The 19,470-nt window shown below is 41.2% G+C and overlaps 4 protein-coding genes across 7 annotated transcripts in view; 2 read left to right on the top strand and 2 right to left on the bottom strand.

Moving 5' to 3' along the window:
- The window catches only part of hid1a (HID1 domain containing a), a 31,129-nt gene extending 29,316 nt beyond the window's left edge, over positions 1 to 1,813 (top strand). For all 4 annotated transcript variants that reach the window (XM_079834059.1, XM_079834060.1, XM_079834058.1 and 1 more), the window contains one exon: positions 562 to 1,813. In XM_079834059.1, coding sequence (XP_079690185.1) covers positions 562 to 625 — 64 coding nt within the window. In that variant the 3' untranslated portion in view covers positions 626 to 1,813. The remainder of the gene's footprint in view (positions 1 to 561) is intronic.
- A 108-nt stretch (positions 1,814 to 1,921) lies between these two features.
- otop2 (otopetrin 2) lies at positions 1,922 to 7,505 on the bottom strand (the record flags this gene model as incomplete). Its single annotated transcript, XM_079818577.1, has 7 exons — positions 1,922 to 2,092; positions 4,081 to 4,895; positions 5,065 to 5,201; positions 5,551 to 5,609; positions 5,709 to 5,845; positions 6,290 to 6,672; positions 7,462 to 7,505. 7 exons carry the CDS (start codon positions 7,503 to 7,505, stop codon positions 1,922 to 1,924), a joined length of 1,746 nt encoding a protein of 581 aa, XP_079674703.1.
- A 948-nt stretch (positions 7,506 to 8,453) lies between these two features.
- ush1ga (Usher syndrome 1Ga (autosomal recessive)) lies at positions 8,454 to 15,389 on the top strand. Its single transcript, XM_079836398.1, has 3 exons — positions 8,454 to 8,751; positions 12,465 to 12,915; positions 13,015 to 15,389. The coding sequence occupies exons 1-3, from the start codon at positions 8,588 to 8,590 to the stop codon at positions 13,819 to 13,821; spliced, it is 1,422 nt and encodes a 473-aa protein (XP_079692524.1). The 5' UTR covers positions 8,454 to 8,587; the 3' UTR covers positions 13,822 to 15,389.
- A 1,285-nt stretch (positions 15,390 to 16,674) lies between these two features.
- On the bottom strand, positions 16,675 to 18,102 carry amn (amnion associated transmembrane protein; the record flags this gene model as incomplete). The annotated part of the gene is made up of 1 exon (XM_079819053.1): positions 16,675 to 18,102. The coding sequence occupies one exon, from the start codon at positions 18,100 to 18,102 to the stop codon at positions 16,675 to 16,677; it is 1,428 nt and encodes a 475-aa protein (XP_079675179.1).
- Between the last annotated feature and the right edge of the window lie 1,368 nt (positions 18,103 to 19,470).

The following is a 19,470-nucleotide window of genomic DNA, read 5'->3' as shown; positions in this document are numbered from 1 at the left end:
AGTGTCACCTTTGGGTTGGCTTGCTCAGTTGGGGACACTACATTTTCAACTAAATATCAAAATAAATCTAATTAGTAAACTAAATTAACCATTTAAACTAAATTACTGATCTTAATTACTGATCTAAAGCCCACATTGTCAATGTGTGATAGTTGAAATGAACTGATGACATCACCGTTTTCTCCGGAGCGGTACGGCTGAATACAATTTTGTTGCATTATTTTCCTGTTTAACACTGTAAAGCTGCTTTGAAACAATCTGAATTGTAAAAAGTGCTATATAAATAAAGTTGACTTGACTTGACTAATGATTTTTGTCATAAAAGAAAAATGGATAATTTTGACCCATACAATGTATTGTTGGCTATTGCCACAAATATACCCGTGAGACGCATGACTGGTTTTGTGCTCCAGGATCACATATATAATCAAGAGGGTACATTTCTTTCTTTCTGTTGATTTTGGGGTAAAAAAAATGTCTGGGATATGTATGTTTAATTAGTTTCAGCCAAGTAAATGTAGTACATTCGTGAGTTTAACATTGTTTTTCCTCTCGCTGCAGTAATGTGGATCCGCCTATCTGGTATGATACCGACGTGCGCCTCTTCGAGATCCAGAGGATGTAAAAATGAGCTGCAACCTGTTGGTAACCGAGAGCCCGCGGACCTCATCCTGCCTTGTCGTTTTGCTTTAACCCGTTCCACTTCCCCAGAGAAAAGGCGACACGTCCCTGCCTGTGAGACTCCACGAGAAGTGCCCACGGCCGTCTGTTTGCTCTGGCTGGTGTACAGATGATAACGCGTCTATATATAAACCATGCGCTCTGATAGCTAAAGCATTCTGTGTTCAGCAGCTTAGGCAGCCCAGACATGTGAATCTCTCTCACTGTGGTTTTTATAGGAATAAGGTGCTTATTATAAAGAAGGAATGCTATTTATAGTATCGAAAACCTTGTGAATAATTTCTAGGAAGCTATCAGAGGCATTGACAAAGATTGTATTAATATCACCACACGAGGGCGATATTGCTGGATCCTTTATTTCGTTGTTACCTAAACATTACAATACTCCCAGTTCTCACTATTGTCTGAAATTAAGAAAAGCTGGTTTAGATGAATTCCACCAGTATTCATATACATCATGAAAATGTACAAAAATATAAGTATTAGTTTGATGGTATATCGATATCTCTATTTTTGTCTGCATATCAGGTTTGCTAATGAGATACTGTACATTTTTGCTTGATGTTTGAAGTAGAACTACTGGCTACAATATATGAAAAATAACTATCCAATGTTGTCAAATGGCAGCAAGATCAGCTTGTGGTTTCTGAATCATATTGTTTAAAAGTGCCGATTACTGTAAACCGAATGTTTTTCTTGATTTGTGGCAGTATTTATAAGAGAGCTTGTGAAGCAGATTGCATTTGTACTTGTGTTTTAATGTGTGTGTATTCGTGCAAAATGTGTCCCAATATATTGAGAGGATGTAGAGTACAAAAAACACGCTTCTCACTGTGTCACGTTTGCGTTCAGACTTCATTTATCCATAATGAAGAAGAGCATAGAGAGTACAGCAATATGTGTGCTCATTTTAATCTGGGTACATAGTGACCAGAATAAACAGAAATTGGGAATGAGGGGGATTTATTTCCCGAGGATTTCATTGCTAACATGCCTGTAACAGGGTTTGGCCATATTTCAGAAGATATTCATTCACAGAATTGAAAAGGATTTCAGTTGAACATGGTCTAGATCTCCATACACACTCACACTAACATAGACATCGTTGTATTATCCAATAAAAATGCAGTACAAAATGATACATTTCTCTGTCATCTAAACAAAAAATACTATAAAAAATATATCTATTTACAATGGTATGTGCATAAGCTCGAACAGTTCTTGAGCGGTCAGTTATGACTTATGAGGCAAGGCACACCTCAAAGAGACTGGCCACTGAGTGCAACCGGTAGAAGATCCCAAACGGCATTCCGATATTCACGACAACGGCCCACGTTTGGAACTCGTAAATGTCCGATCCGACGGTGTTGTCAAACTGAGGCCGGGCTCCAAAGGCAGGCATAATCCAAAGCTACAAAACACAGAAATGCAATGTACAGAATTAGAATATGAAACTGATCTTACTGTTATGTTTTAAAGACACAAAAGTTTGGGAGGCATATGCATTCAGAAAGGAACAAAACAAGGGTTTTGGAGTGGAATTTGAATGCCAGACTCTTCAAATTTAAGGCAAATAAGACAAAACTATAGAGTAGAACGATCATTAAAATGATTGAGGTGATTTCTCTGCCCCGAGCTTCTTCTAAAGCCCTGTTTACACCTGGTTTAGATGGGTTTTGGTCAATCGGATTAAAGGTAGGCGAGGGAGACTACCTTTTGTCCACTTTCATACACTTCTGTCCTGATTTCTTCGAGGAGAGGGTGTATGGCAGGTAAATGTATGTGTTTTTTCAGATCTTTCGATCTAATGGATGAAATAAGCTCACGTAATGTACATATGGATGCGGTCGGAGACGCCGGGAAAACACACAGAAAGCATCAGCTTTAGTTTCTGCTCCGACAGACACAAGACCAGCCGAACGCTGTGAGTGTGTGTCTGAAATCAGGAATGGAAAGAGAACATTGTGCTTGGTACGTTTTTGTCTTCAACCCAAACTTGCGTCGTCAGCCAAAGTTTAAATCCTGTCTGGCTAGCGCTCTTCCCATAATGTTCACGCTTTAGGCCAGTAGGCGGTCTTTTGAGGCTGTTCGAACACATTTGACCACATGAGCGTCTATGAAAGTAATTGTGTCGAATGCATTTTCGTATACCTCTAGAAGTGGTCGAAAGTGGACAATCCCAAAGCGTTTTAGACCCGTTTACACCTGTATTTACCGTCGTCCATTGGTAAACAGGGCCTTTTTTGAAAGATTTATGTTTTTGCCTTTATTATGACAGGAGAGTAAGGGCGTTTTCACACCTGAAAGTCCGCACCAAGGTCCGCACCGAAGTTCATGTTTTGATACAATTGATACTTTCGGTTAGTTTTGGTTTGGTTTTACATTGCAATTATGCGAGCGGACTAAAGAACTTTACATGACGCACTTGCGTCAACTCGTCATCATCTTTGTGGGCTGCATCTGGACATTGATTGGTTTGTAAACGAATGTGCGTCTGACGTCAGCGTCTTTGACAAGAATGAATGAATGGACGCATATCGTTGCCACTATTGAACAGTGCGCATTGCTTGACTATTTTCTTTTCGTCACGTTTAAAAGTGGACATTTCAAGTAGCCTGCTGAGTTTCGGTTTATTTGAGACGCGCTCCAGTTCATGTGCAAAGCCTGTGATCGCTCCCGCGATTATTGTCTGCTATAGATTTTTTGCTTCTTATTTATTTAATCCAGGCAATTATCTGATTAAACGTTGATTAAAATTAAGATACAATTTCTACAAAATGAAATTCACATGAAAGAAAGGCTTTCTAAGCATAATCATACAAAATTTAGTTCAAAATCATTTGTGACCTTCTGTCTTCTGACATATTGCGCATCTTTTCACTTTTCATAATCAATGTAGCCTAGATGAAATTTAAAAATAACATTAAAATATTAAAACATAAACATGAACTTCCTGTAAATCGTCTGAAAGTACGAACCATACAGAAAATGCTTTCACACTAGAAATGAACCGAACCTTTGTTCAGTTTGATCCGGACTGAGACTACCTCTTTTCGTCGGACCAAATTTTGTCTGTTTCGTCCGGACCGTGGTACGGGGGAGATTTCACACCTGTAATTTTGATCCGGACCAAACTGAAAAGTCAGAAAATCCGGACCAAACAAGGTAGGTGTGAAAGGGCCCTTAGTTGACAGGAAGCGAAGTTGGAGAGAGGGAGGGGTACGGGATCGAGAAATGTCCACGTGCCGGGACTCAAATTCTGGACGCCTAAAGCGCAACTGAGCTATATGTCGGCGCTGCCCATGAGGCTATTTTAAGCTTTGTGTAACAAATAAATGGTAATGTAAAAGAATGCATGGGTACATTAATGCAAAAATAAATCTGGGGTCAGATACTTACAATGATATTGCAGAGTAACAGGAAGGCACAGATCTCCTTAAGGATCCTCCTCTTCCAGGAGAGTCGACCCTGAAACAACGTCAACGGGATGGGTAGCGTGTGTGCTGGGACGATAGAGCTGCTCCGCCTCTCCGGGTCTCTCTCTTTCACAGCCATGACGTTGGCAAAGACAGTGCTCATCTCCGTCTCTTTGAACGGCTCCCGATGGAGACCCTTGATGAGGAAGGCGTTCTGTAGGCACAGCTGGATCACAGTCAGGATAGCGCAGGTCAGGTTGAGCCCGTTTGTGTGCCCCGTGACCCCTGATGCCAGAACTGCTACTATGGTGAAGTAACAGATGAGGAACTGTCCCAGGGACGCTCCCACGAGCAGCCCCACATCCAGACTCCGCGTGGGGTTCTTCCCAGACACTTGCTCCCTCTTATCCATCCGGAAGATTATACAACCAATTAGAGTTGTGATGGACATCAGAAGGATGGCGACTATGTTCATGACGTAATGCATTATCAGAGCTCCCTCCGTCTTTTTCTGGTCCTTTTTGGCCACGTCCACCTCATAGACCACAAATGTAGCCAGGCCCGCCACCAGGATGATCATGCCAGCCACTGGACCAACTAGGACGTCCCACGGGCTGAAGCGCAGCTTGTGGCTGTGATGTTCGTCCATCTGGCGGCCAACGTTTTTCCACATGACGTAGGCCATGGCTGACGCGAAGAGGCTGTACTCGATGTTGAAGGGGTACAGGTAGTAGTAGGCCTTCTCAAAGACATCACAATAATTATGGCTACACTTGCATTCGCTCTCTTCAGCGCGGCCTGAAAGCAAGACAACAGAGAACGTTAAAGTTGCTGCCAAATTAAGCATATCAATGAATGAGGTTATGAATGATCATGGCAAACCGATGACAATTTACCAATGCACTTTGGATGATCTTTCTAACAATACAACAGTACGCAAGTCTCAAAAGTGTTCAGTGTCAAGCACCTTGTTTTGTGACGCTGTAGTTTGAGGAACTGTTGGAGGAAATGTCGATTGGAGCCACTGTTTGATGGAGCGACTCCTCTGTCACAGCCATCACCCACACCATGAGGTTCGTAGACAAGGTCAACATCAGACCACATCTACAATGAGAGAGTAAATATTACTATACAGTGACACTAGCGTCCCTGTACCTCAGAAGCATACATGGTTTCCTATCAAAACCAAACATTTCCTTGAACTAACATTAAAATGTGTGCTCATTGCATCACACAATTCTAGTCAATGGCCTAGACCTGCTGGTTACAAACAGATCATTTCCTTTACGGATCTATAAAGGTGTGATCATTTGCCTACATTTGTCAGACTTTCCCATTAATTTCCCTTCCTGATGACACAGTGAGGTCAAGATGGCAAAAGACAAGGAAATAAAATGACTAAACCATATGGGATTCACATCTGCAAAACATTATCTTGAAACCTAGGACTCACCGTGTGATGATTTGCTGTATCTGTACGCAGTCTTTTGCGTGGACCCAGAGGACGTATGTCTGGAATATGGAAGAGATTACATTTAAAAAATAATTTATAAAACACAAGAACAAATAACCTAAAAGAGCAGGGAATGTTGTTCATAGTTTTAACCCTACCTGGACAATGACAAACAGAGCTTGCACAGCAGGGAAGGCTATTTTCACAGGCGAATCGCAGTGCATACGACCCACGTAATAAATGATCTTGAAAATATCCATGATTACACTGCAGACGCCAAACAGAACCAGTCCAGCTGATGAAGACACAAGCACAATATAAGCACTTGAGACTTGTCTTTAATTCAATTGAATTTGAATTCCCAGCAAGCAATTTTGTGTTTAAAAGACAGCCGTCCAAACACAGCCTTGACGTCTAGGCTAAAAAATTGAAAATGTAATAGACGTCTAATTATATCCAATGAAAGGACTAGTCATCTAGAACATGAACATGTCAAAGAAATGACACCAAACATCACTGTTGGCTTTGCTTACATGATGGAATATCATACATCTCACCAGTTATTTTGGCAAAAATGATCAAATTCAAGGTTATTTTGGCTAGAAGTGGGTTACTCAAAGCTGGTCTCTGGTTAACCGAGATCTGGTTAACCTGCCATCAGGTGAAATGATGGCAATTGCTTGCTGGGTTCATTCAAAGCCATTTCCAGAGTCGGATTCGAGAAGAATGAAAGACTTACCTCTAAGCCAAACTGGTCCAGCATGACTGTCTTTGTAGAGCACCGCACGGTACACCCGAGAAGTATGGACTTTGTAGTAAACCATCCATACGGTGGTGAGAATGACGAGTAAGATGAGGAAAATCAGGAGGTGAGACGAGGAGATCTGGACCTTGTTGAAGACACTTCCGCTCAGTATGGCGATTCCCAGGAGCAGGATGTTTAGGCAGATGAATCCCGACAGAAGCCATCCCCAGTTGCGGCCCTTCTCCACAGTTTTGAACCTGCCATGGACAAGAACCGGGCCGGCCGTCTCTCCATGGGTGCTAACTTGGATGGTGGATATCTGGTTCTCGATGGCTTCCAGGTCTTCCTTGGTCGTCATGTTGATTGCGTTAGAAGAGCTGTCCACAAGAAAACAAAAGTTGAGTCCAAGTTCAAAAGAGTAGCATGTGAAGACCTTCCACAAGTGGACAGGTGTCAAGCCAAATAATTAGATACAGTCTAGCTTTCTCGAGCTGTATATATACTTGAACCCGCATCCAACCAATCACCTCCCCTCTCTTCCGCTTACGTCTAGTCCTGCGTCTGTCCCACATCTGAAGGGGACCTGCATCCTCAAATCTAACTTGACAATATTGGAACTCTGAACAGATTTCACCTTTGCTTGCACTGGACCACGGCCAGCCAATGGCCCTCAGCTATTGTGATAACAGTGTTTAACAAGAGGGCTACCAGCACAGCCTCTACTCTCTCTTTCAAGTGACGAAGGATACGTGAAGTACTGATCAGACACCCTCAGCTCTGAGTCATCAACAAATATTACGCTTTTATTTACTCCAGTCATATCTGTTTTCAAAATATTAAGCCTTTATTTACTCAGCTTTTCGGAGTCCTTGCAATATTGAGCCTCACCCAATTTCATTGTAAATGTTTGAGTTGTACAATTTGAGTTGAATTGTGCATTGTTCCTTTTGTGTCCCATGAGCGCAATGTATTAACGTTAACACCAGCGATATTAAAAGCAGCGTTATTATTCATATTTAATCATTTAACAGGCATTTTTATTCAAAGCGACTTGCAACAATATTAGCAGTTCAAGAGTAAACATGGTACACAAGCTAGAGCAGAATCTGGCAATTATTCAATTAGCAGATGCATTTCAAAAAGAGAGTTTAGTGTCCTTCACTTACCACGAGTAGAAACCGCTGGCCTTCTGAGGAGCGTGCCACTTCATGGCATATATATATATTCACTTGCCGACACAATGATTTACTGCAGTAACGCTGAAGGACCTGTAACCTGTCAGACACAACAAACAGTACACAAATAATTAGAAAAAAATCACTGTGCAATTAAATAATAAATCTTCAAACATCAGTGAAGCTGTGCATGATAATGCCAAAGTGATGGGACATTATGATATATAGCTATGCCATGCATATATATAACCCCCATAAATAAAACTCACAGATGCATAGACCTATTAATAATTCCCTACATTTAAATGTACAACTGTACATTAATTAATAACTGTACATTATTAACAACATTAATGTGAAGAAAATAATTTAATGTGCTTCAGTATTTCATGTTAAAACGTGAGTATTCAGTGCATATTTGGCTATAAAGCCAGAAATTTGAGATGTGAAAACAAATATTTTCATAACAAAATATCAGCAAGAGCATGAACCCACTTTTCAGGCTAAACATCACACACACACACACACACACACACACACACACACACACACACACACACACACACACACACACACACACACACACACACACACACAAGGTTTGAAATGATCAAATATTAAAACAATTATATGACACTGATTGTCAAAAATTAGTGGATCATGTTAATAGGTCATGATATTTTGATGAATATTATGAGAACAAACTTCATGTATCCACTAAAACTAATACAAGCATATTTTTGCAGATGAATTATTTGCACTTCTCAAGTGCAGCTTAAACGTTTTGGGGCCACTATAATTGAAAATGTCTGAACTAATAATCTATTAAACACCATAATAGTTGTTCTTAATGCTGTTTATTATGAAAATGTGTGGTGTGTATGTTTTGGGAGCACTTTTGCAAGAAAACCTTGCTTTCATCAAACAATTTGAATCTCAAATGGGGGAAAAATTGCGTTTTGTAAGCACGGAGCTGAAGCCACACCCTCGCGGGGAGCAACGCGAGCGTCCGAGGTGTCCTTGGAAACTCCAAGCGCCTCGCGCATCCGGTCAGGGGGTTCACACCTAATGCACAGCGCCCGTGAAAGAGTGATGGAGGCTGAGGTTCGAGAGCACCATGAATGACAAATACCACAAGGCAGCTAGGGATGGCTACCTTGACTTGCTTAAAGAAGCGACGCGGAAGGACCTGAACGCTCCGGATGAGGATGGCATGACACCGACGCTATGGGCCGCGTACCACGGCAACCTGGACGCGCTGCGGCTGATCGTCGGGAGAGGGTAAGACTGCGCGTCAATGCCTGCATTTACAGTCACACCAACTGGGTCTGTTCAACTTTAGCAGAAGTTTAGCCCGTATGTTTGCGTGTGTGAGAGGCATCACGCATGAACCGGCATTGGTCACTGTCATACCATAACACCCTCACAGCGCTGATGATTTTATTGAGTTAATTGGGTGTGGAACATGCAGTTCCAGTGTACTTCCTTAAATCTGTACTCGTGTTGTTTATGGTAGTTTTATGTAATATTTCAGTTCACCATGTCATAGTGAGGTCATATTAACACGACACCATAAATGGTCAGGTTTATTCTCTGTTTAAAAAAGTTGTCCCAAAACGTACTTCTGATAACAAATAAACTAACTGGTTTTATTCCAGTCAAAATCATTATGCAGAACTGAATCCCAACACTGACTATATTTGATTACGTTAACAAAATACCTTTTTTAAGAATCAGACAATGTAGAAAAAATCAACTGCACTTAATATCAGTGTCAAGCATGACAACCAAATTCTTACTGAGAGTTCAGTTTAGAAAAAAAACAACTAAAAAACAACAACACAAAAAATATCAGTACATAAACAGATAATTAGATCTACTGGAACTAAAAAAAACATGAAATAATAACAATTACCAGTACGAAAACAATAATAGCCTATCTATTATTGGTTTCGTCCTGGTATTTTTTGCAGTTTTTTCCCCCCATGTTTTTGAGTTCCTGTAGATCAAATTATCTGTTTTGGTACTGGTATTTAGTTATTTATTTTTGCCATTTCCCCCATGTTTTTGAGTTCCTGTAGATCTAGTGATCTTGTTTTGTACGTTTTTTTTTTTTTTTTGGTTTGTTGTTGTTGCCATTTTCCCCCATGTTTTTGAGTTCTAGTGATTTGGTTTTGTACTGGTATTTTTTCAGATTTTTCCATGTTTTTGAGTTCTGTAGTTCTAGTGATCTGTTTTGGTACTGGTACCCCCCCCCCCCCCCCCCCGTAGTTCTAGTGGATTGTTTTGGTACTGATATTTTGTGCCATGTTTTCCATGTTTTTGAGTTCCTGTAGTTCTAGTTATTTGTTTTGGTACTGATATTTTTAATATTTTTGTCTCATGTTTTTGAGTTCCTGTAGTTCTAGTGAGCTGGTTTTGTACTGGTATTTTTTCTTGTTTGTTCCTGTCATTTTTCCATATTTGTACTGGTATGTATTGTTGTTGTTTTTTTCATGTTTTTGAGTTCCTGTATCTCAACTGGCAGAGTATGCCGTTAGCAACACCAAGGTCATAGATTCGATTCCCTGTTAATGTATGGACTGATTAAAAATGTATACCTTGAATGCACCTTAAGACGGATATACTGCCCTTATTTGTTTGCAGTGACATTTGAGTTGTTTTATCACTAAGGATGCATTAACAATTCTCTATGATTTGTTCGAAGGCCAATCTGTTAATGCAGATTGACGGCAGATAAAAGCGAACACACAAAAGCTTTCAATAGAGCTGACCTGGTTTCCTCTGCAGACCTAGTGGCCCTTTATAAAAGCTCTTAATTGTCAGAAGTTCTCCCACTGCTCGGCAGTCCTGAATGGATAATCGGACTGTTTGAACATTGAAAGCCACTGGCTATCGTGTGATCTCCACATAAAGCAAAGCAAGCATCACATTTCTGAGTTAGAGCCAACTTATGCCCATGTACACATAGGGATTCAGTAATTAATCCCTTAATTTGAGTGTTTCTTCTCTGTAGTGATAAAGTCAATGCACTGCATGGATCCTTGAAGCATGAATTCCCACGATAATGCCCAACGTTTACAGAAAAAAAGGGTTTCAAGAGGTCATTAGGGCATTACCGTACATGAGAACTGAGTCTGACTCATGCTATTAGAAGTTAAGCTAAGAAATAGGGACAGTAAAATGATGGTAAAAATAGTAACAGCAGTAAAAATAGACATTTATGGGTGGTGGCGATCATATAGCAGTCATTTGTTAAGTAATGTTAGGAGATAGCATATGATATTATATAATAGTCCTGTTCCAGTGTTTTTATAATGTTCTGACAGTCATACATCTTATTTTCTGACAGTATTAGTGGGGTAAAAATGACAGTTCATAACTCACGGCCGAAGACAGCTGCAGTACATGTCTGATTGTTTTGGATAAGGACCTAAGGGTCTGTGTATTTGATAAAATGTAAGTATTAGCATGCAAAAAAATCAAGGTCAGGCAGGTTAGCGGGTCATAATCCGAATTCTGGCTTGACCCAGTACAGCACACAGCTCCCTTTGCTAACTGTGAAAACCTTGCAGCTTTTCTCATCCATAATGCATCACTGCAAGGCTTCACCTGTCACCCATTAAATATTAATTAGGCTCAGCCAGCACTAGTTGCAGAAAACAGAAAGACACAGCTTAACTGTATAGTGAAAATTAGGGCTGCACAAATCATATATAAGTCATAGTATTATATTGTATTTTTATATATTTTATAATGCAATGCTATATTGCATTGATACCTTTTAAAATAAAATTTGTAAAATGTATTTATGTGTGCATTCATATAATTATGAATAAAGAAATAAATCAACCAGCAAACTTTAAAACCGGCATTTTTAAGTGCGGTCTAAGACGCCTAGGAGGGGCCCAAAAGTAAAGCAAAGCAAAGTTTCAACCTGAGCTTAGTTTCAAGCAATACAATTGCAAGTACTAGCGAGTATAGCAAGTACTTATACATCTACGCGGAGCTCTAATGGAAATGTGTGATCACATATCATATAGAGAATTTGATGCAAATTACCTTTTTATACAGTTGTACTCTGTGTTCGTAGATATTTCATTAAACCAGATTTGAATGATTGTGTGCTTAAAATGCAAAGTGAATAGTATGTAGATTCTAGTGGTCATAGATTAGCAAATTATGGCATGCTGTGACATTAATTGAGATATGTGCTTCTTTGTTGATCAGGCCTGTGTTTATGCAGGAATTTAGTGTGACAACTCTATCATTCTTCTTAGAAAGGAGACACCCAGTGAGTTACCTCTTATTCAGGCAGGAGATCAAATTACAGATCCAGTGCTCAGGATCGGCACTAGCAGAGAAAGCCCTGGATCACTGGCTTATATAATAAAACATACTAAGATTTGCTTTATGAGATCCTATGTGTTATAGAACACACCTGTTTGCTCTTTTTTGACATTTGATGATTTTAGATTTCAAATGCACAGAGCAGGTTGTTTCGGTTTCATAGACCTATGCATTATTTACTGGCCTTCATGGATGATAAGTCAGTGCTGAAAACATAATCAAAAAATCATGGGATTGCCAATGCGGTCTCAGCTATTCTTGGGGTATGTAACAAGTGATAATGACAGCCTTGTCCAGTTTCACCTAACACATGAAAGTGTGAATTATGTTGCCATGTTATGTATTAAATATAACTCTATATTATAGGTCATATGGTCAGGGGTGCCCAGTCCTGTTCCTGGAGATCTATCTACCTGCAGAGCTCAGATCCAACCCTGATCCAACACACCTGTCTGTAATTATCAAGTGCTCCTGAAGATCTTAATTAGCTGCTTCAGTTGTGTTTGATCAGTGTTGGATATGAACGTGGCAGGAAGCTAGATCTCCAATAACAGGATTGGGCACCCCTGTTCTGAGTAGTAGTTTCATAAAGGTCACCGTTAAATGTCACACCTGATATGGATCTATCACGGCTCTACTTTCAGGGGGAACCCAGACAAGTGTGACATATGGGGGAACACGCCACTCCACCTGGCTGCCTCCAATGGCCATCTCAACTGCCTGTCCTTCCTGGTGTCGTTTGGTGCCAATGTGTGGTGCCTGGACAACGACTACCACACGCCTCTAGACATGGCTGCCACCAAGAACCACATGGATTGTGTGCGCTATTTGGACTCCATCGCTGCCAAGCAGACAGCCCTCAACCCCAAGCTAGTAAGCAAACTGAAGGACCGGGCTTTCCGTGACGCCGAACGGCGCATCAAAGAATGTGTTAAACTGCAACAGAAGCACCGACGGCGCATGGAGCGTAAATTTCAGAGAGAGACAACAGAAGCCTCAGTCTCGGATGCCATGAGCTTCTCCAGCTATGCCAGCAGCACCTTGAGTCGCAAGTTACACCACTTCAACACTGCCACTAATGTGCCATACTCCCAGGTCAGAATCTCTCAAATTGCTCTTCAATACTTAAATATTTGATGTTAGTTACAAGCCACAATCACTGAAGCAGATTTTTACCCAACTTTGTCACTTTAGGCTACTCTCCACGCCACAGCCAGGGGCAAAACAAAAATCCAGAGGAAGCTTGAGAAGAAGAAGCAAGGTGATGGGACATTCAAGATTTACGAAGATGGCAGGAAGAGTGTCCGCTCTTTGTCTGGCCTACAATTAGGCAATGACGTCATGTTTATGAAGCAGGGTACGTACGTCAACCCTAAGGACCGGTCTCGTCGCAACATACGGGACATGTTCCCCAATGACAATGAGGATGCCGTCTCGCGTGCCATCAGTGAACCCGACCTGCATGGTCAAGATGTGGAGTACTCAGAGATTAGCACAGACTCAGGCCACGACTCACTCTTCAACCGTCCCGGCTTGGGCACCATGGTTTTCCGCCGCAACTATGTGAGCGGTGGACTTTTTGGCATTGGTAGCAGAGATGAAGGCAGTCTGGCAGGCAGTGAACGGGTCGATAATGTGCGCCTGCGCAGCCGGATGAATCGTGTGCCCAGTCTGGATGAGGACAGCATCGGAAGCGCCCGGAGCCTTCAAGAGAGGAACGTGCAGGAGCTGCCGTGGGACGAAGTTGAGCTGGGACTGGATGACGATGATGAGCCTGACACTAGCCCACTGGAAGTGTTCCTGGCCACACAGAGCATGAACGAGTTCGTTCCTATCTTCAAAAGAGAAAAGATCGACTTAGACGCCCTGTTGCTGTGCTCCGATAGTGACCTCAAGAGCATTCACATCCCCTTGGGGCCCCGCAAGAAGATCATAGACACCTGTCAGCGCCGACTGGATGCCATCGATGACCCAGGTTGCATAGAAGACACTGAGTTGTGAAGTTCTTCCATTAATGTCTGTTTTTACTTCAATGAATGTTAAAGTTGAAGAATAAGTAAGAGTTTACAGAACCATTGTACCATTTACCTTTGAAAACGGCAAAAGTTACTTTGTCAACATTTGGCCAATGAAACAATGCAGAGATGCTAAACAACGCTAGGAGTGTCCAATCCTGCAGGGTCACCTTCCTGCAAGGTTTACATGCACAGCTCTTAATGCTTCTGTTACACTCACCCCCTAAATCTCACTCCCACCCGGGTCACAGCACCAAATCTAACCGGTCTTACTTGACCCACTCCGAGCTAATGCGCCTCTTAAGGCCAGGGAAGTGAGGTTTGCTTCTGTTACACTCACTCCCCTAAATATCCCTCCCATCCGGGTCATGGCACCAATTGTAACCGGTCTTACTCGACCCACTCCGAGCTAGTGCACTTCTTGAGGCCAGGGGAGTGAGGTTTAGCTCACAGCTCTTACCAGCTTACTTCTGTTACACCTACACATCTACCTGAGAATTTCTAGTGATCCCGAAGACCTCTTTTAGTTAGCTTAGTTAGTTGTGCTTAAAAAGGCAAATCTGCCCCCAGAAGCAGGATTGAACACCTTTGGCCTAACTCAACTCTAAATCCACTCTAAATAATGCAATACAACTTTTATAGTAGAGGTTTATAGTGGACCAATGTTGAAATAGCTGAAAAACTATATTTCCTAACTGACACAAACAGGGCAATATGCATACAAATGGTATTTAAGTTCAAATGTAATGGTTATGACATGTCATGTGGCAAATGCAGAGAGCGAAAATGAGGTCACATCTCATTACATGCACTCTTAGTCTTATAATATAGCTGCCCCCATGGGGCATTTTTCTCAGTGCCTGGAAATTTCCATACAAAATGTAATTTAAGACATAACTTGTGTATATAATTTGACAAATGTTTCATAATTCTTTGTTAGACATGCAAAGATCAGTATGTGCTACACAACATGGTGGTAATTGTAGCTGTGCTATTCTTGTTATTACACACAGGGAGATTTGGATACATGATGTAGGCCATTGCAGATTTGTCTAGTTATTGGACAGCTGTAAATGGTGAAATGTACAGTAAATGGATTGCTGTTGTGAGGACTGTATGTAGGATAAAAGCCTTTGTCTACACCCTCACATTATGTTACACGTAATGTTTACATGTATCTGGCCATAACATGTTTTTTTGAAACTCGAGTAATTGGGTAAGTTGTGTGACGCATGGCTGAGTTAGCTTACACAGCGAGCCCTTTGTTGATCCTTGCAGAGCGCAGAACTCATTACCATCGTGTCATTTCGTTTATCACAACAGTAGTTTTTTGTTGTTGAACTGAAGTATATCGTCAGTAAACTGTATGGTTCATGCACAGGTCTGCAATACAGCAGGTTCTTTAAAGTCCATCTGTGATTGAGTTATTACATGATGTCTTCCTTGAATATTTATTGCTCAGCAATTTACAGCCATGTTTTATAACGCATACATCAACTTTATTTATAATGACATTTGCTGGTATGTAACGATTAAACAAATTCATAAACTTGCAATTTTTGTGAAGTGTGGTTTTGTCTGGTCGTTGAAAAGATATGATTAATGTGTTAACCTTTAAAATGGAAAAATAGTCATTTTGGTAAGAATTAATGATCTGAATCTTTTGTTCCATAGTATTCCCCTGCCTCCCTTTGTGCACACTTCAATAGTTAGGGGTCAGCAAACTTGTATTATAAATGTGATCTCTTTCACAACTATTCAAAGCCTGTGGAGAACAAAAGGCTGTAAATGCCATGACTGTAAAAGCTAACAAATTTTTTATGAGCAATAGCCTCAATGATCCCTACAGGACGACAATTATGCTAAATATACATAATATAGACGTCACCAATCAGAACTACACTCCTAATAGGAGCTAAACATGGTATTATTTTATTCTCTAGTCCTTCAGAAAACCATCTTTGTACTGGTGATTTAAAGCGATTTTCTATCCTATTTCTGGGGACCCACAGCACTGAACATTTTGTATCTGTATGTCTTCTTTATTTAACAATTTGACCTGATTCAGATCATCAGTTCACTAGAGAGCATCATGAACTGAACTGAGCATGTCAGATAAAGAAAAAAGACATAATAATGTGCAGTTGAGGTTCACCAGGACCAGGATAAAAACTACTAAAGGACTAGAAGCCAACACAGAGCTAACAAACCTTTTTAAAGAGACATTTAGCAACTCAAGAAGCCGAAATGGGTCCTTGATAAAAACCGAGTTCTTTACAGAACAAGTACTGCTGAAGTATTTTTAAGGGTGAATAATAGCCTTTGTCACAAGCAGAGTCAGTCTTGCAATCTATCAAACAGAATTGAAAGTTGTTACCTCAAAATCGGAGGTTGAACCTGATATTAATTACTTGTTTGTACAGACTGACCTCAGAGTTTTCTTTGATATTTGAAAGGTAAATGTTGTAGCAACAAACAACATAAACATGGGATTATATTACATAAACACTGGCAATTGCACAGTATTATTTATGTATTTATTCAAATGCAAGTTTGAGTTAAACTCCCAGGATTTAAAAGGGTAACGTAACACAATATTATGGACAAATATTTCAGATAACCAAGCTTTTATCAAGTGTGGTATGAAAGTACAGAAAAGTTAACGTGTGATTTTTTTTATTTTTACCACAAGTGCACTAATAAGTCTTTTTTTTTGTTTTTTTGTTATTGATTCAGTTCAATTGATCATGTTATTGATCAGTGATTGTTCAAAAGCTTTAAGAAGTTTCAGATTATTTTGTCATCGCATCCAGCATCAGATCAGCTGAAACTACACTTGTCATGCATTAAAATCAGTTTCATCATAAACAGGATTTACAAAGTGCACTCCTGAGTTGGTTAGGGTTATTGAGTTCATCATCTCTGTCCCGTACAGACCCGGTACTTCTGGCATCATAGTCGGCTTGTCAAACATGGGGTTGTCATAGCCGTGGTCCATGGGGCCACCCAGCTCCCCAATGTCGCTATTGTTCTTCCATTTGCTGAGTGAGGGGATGCTAGGCATTCTGGGTAGTTTAACAATGCCACGCCGATAGAGGAGAATAACGACTGCAAGTAGACCCACTCCTATCAGGGCGCCCAGCACCGCACCGACCACTACCCCTGCACTGTTTCCAGCCACTTCGCTGCTGCTCTCCCCCGATGACGCCTGGAACTCTGCGCTGTTGATGCCGATGCTTGAGCCGTGGTTGTGCACATCCTGCACTATGTCACGAGCAAGAGTTTCGGCCAGCTTCCCGGCTTCCTGACCCGTTTTCTGGTCTAGAAGCAGCACCTGAATCTCCTGAGTGGCTCCGAAAGTAATCACTCCCAGCAGCATCTGCTCCTTTGACACTTTCGACATGGCCATCTGTATAGACTCATATTTATTCTGGCTGAGAAAGAGATGCTGAAGCCGTTGACGATACGACTCAAAGTTGAAGCTCGGAGAGAATTGAACGTCCACAACTGCGCCACAAACATCGCAGCAATGTCCCACTGGGTTCAGGGGTTTCTTGCACTCCAACGGATCGCATTTCACGTTTGCACAGATCTCATCGCGATTTTTAGAGTTATCGCAGATGCATCCCGTGATATCGCCGCAGCCTGAACCGACAATGCTGAGGGATGAGGAGCCATGGAACTGCAGCCTGCCCGAATCGGATGAGAGGTACTGAGAAAACTCAGAGCTGCTGGTGAACATTTTCCCAAGCACAGACACACTCTTCACAGGCACATCATGATCACATGAAACATCCACACGGAATGAGGTGGCCTCTCGAAATACAACGTCGTCAAACTGGCACGGGACACTCTCCTCGTGGACGGAAAACTGATGTGTACCTCTGTGCAGGTCGTCGATAGTGGTCGCAGCCACCCACAGTGATGGGTCGAACCATTTCAGAGACTCAGGGTCTTTAAACTGTGCCGTGACCCCAGATCCACAACCCGGATCTCCGCCCTCTCTCACAGAAAACCCAGCGCCAGACGCTAGAATCAGTTGTCCGTCCATTGGCAAGCTCATTCCACTGATAGTGTGAGCCGTTTCTACGTACACCGACACTTTCCTCTGAGCTAAAAACACCACTTGGTCATTACCGCAGGGTACAGAGCCTTTATCCCAGTTGGTTGCGTTTTCAAAATTGGTGTCTGGAATCCATTGCTTGTAGAGGGCATTAGCGATCGGTAAAATGCAAAGGAAAAGCAGAACGTTGTGTCGAAGAGCCATCATGAAGGGAATGAGTGGTAGGAAGAAAAACAGGGTGACCTTTGGTCCGTCACATGAGAGTCCAAGTTATAACTTAGTGAAAAATTCACAAGAGCTATTTTGTCAGTAAAACATCTACTACGATGACAATAAAGGCACATATCTGGGTGACTGTAAAATATTTAATAGGCCAGCCGTTGACCCTCTATTGCATAATTTTCGCTGTGGGTTTCACGAAAAACAAGACCTCCCATGAAAAACATGACAAGACATACCTCTGTCTCTCATTTCCTCTTAAATGTAGTGATGCCATGTTGCCAAACTGTAATGCCATGCTACTTCATTGGTACTAAAAGATGCATTTCCACCATTTCGCTAACTTAGACATTGAATTAGACTAGCCCCACCACTACAACCGCCATCTCTCCAAAACCTTGCCCACCAAAGACATGATAGCCAATCCAATGCCGCATGCAAAATGATTGACACGGCAAATAGTGTTTCTGATTGGCTGAAAAGTGCAGGCTATTTCAGAGATGTGGCAGGTAATGGAGTGTTTCTCCACGCCATTTAAAAAAATATACAGCACTGTGCATAAGCATGTTCATTTACTACGATTAGTCCTCCAAGTTGCCTGGTACTACCTGGGACAAAAAAACATTTCTCTCCCTCTCTCATGGATATTGCTTATTACTCAGCACTATTTTAGCGATCTGAGCACATGATCTGATTCTGAAGCTCATGGCGCAGGTGCACTTAGGGTGTGTCTAAATCCTCTTTTGCTATTTTAACGACATAAAAAAACAGTCGGCACGCCAGACGCATGATCCAAAAGGGTTGTCCCTAGTCTCTTAATGAGTCATGGGTGTGTTTTGGGCGTAACGTGCAATAAACTAATCAGTCTCATCTCCCATTCCCTTTAAAAGACAGTTGCACTCGCACCATGGCAGATTCACTATTTACGTGGAAGAAAGACTGAGCGCTTCTCCAGAGAGTTTGACAGTGTGTGCCCTGTGTGTGTAATCAGCAGAGTGTACGCTCACGCAGAGATGGGTGATATAAGAAATTAAGGGGTGGGTGATATGATCAAAAAAAATTTAACCCTGTCATGCATCACTTAACTGTGTCACTACAAAAAACTGATATATAAATTGAACTAACCTCAGGTTACAGAATTATCAGTATCACCACATAATGAATTAATACTTTGAATAAATATACCAACTAGCAATTAATAATGTATTATAAAACTACAGTATAAGTATATCCAACCTTACCCTGATACATACAGAAGGCTATACTAATGTTAAGCTGTATGTAGGCCTTCTATATATATATATATATATATATATATATATATATATATATATATATATATATATATATATA

This window comes from Gobio gobio (genome assembly GCF_949357685.1).
Source record: "Gobio gobio genome assembly, chromosome: 1".
Taxonomy (NCBI): Eukaryota; Metazoa; Chordata; class Actinopteri; order Cypriniformes; family Gobionidae; genus Gobio; species Gobio gobio.
This window is presented reverse-complemented; position numbering and strand designations above follow the sequence as displayed.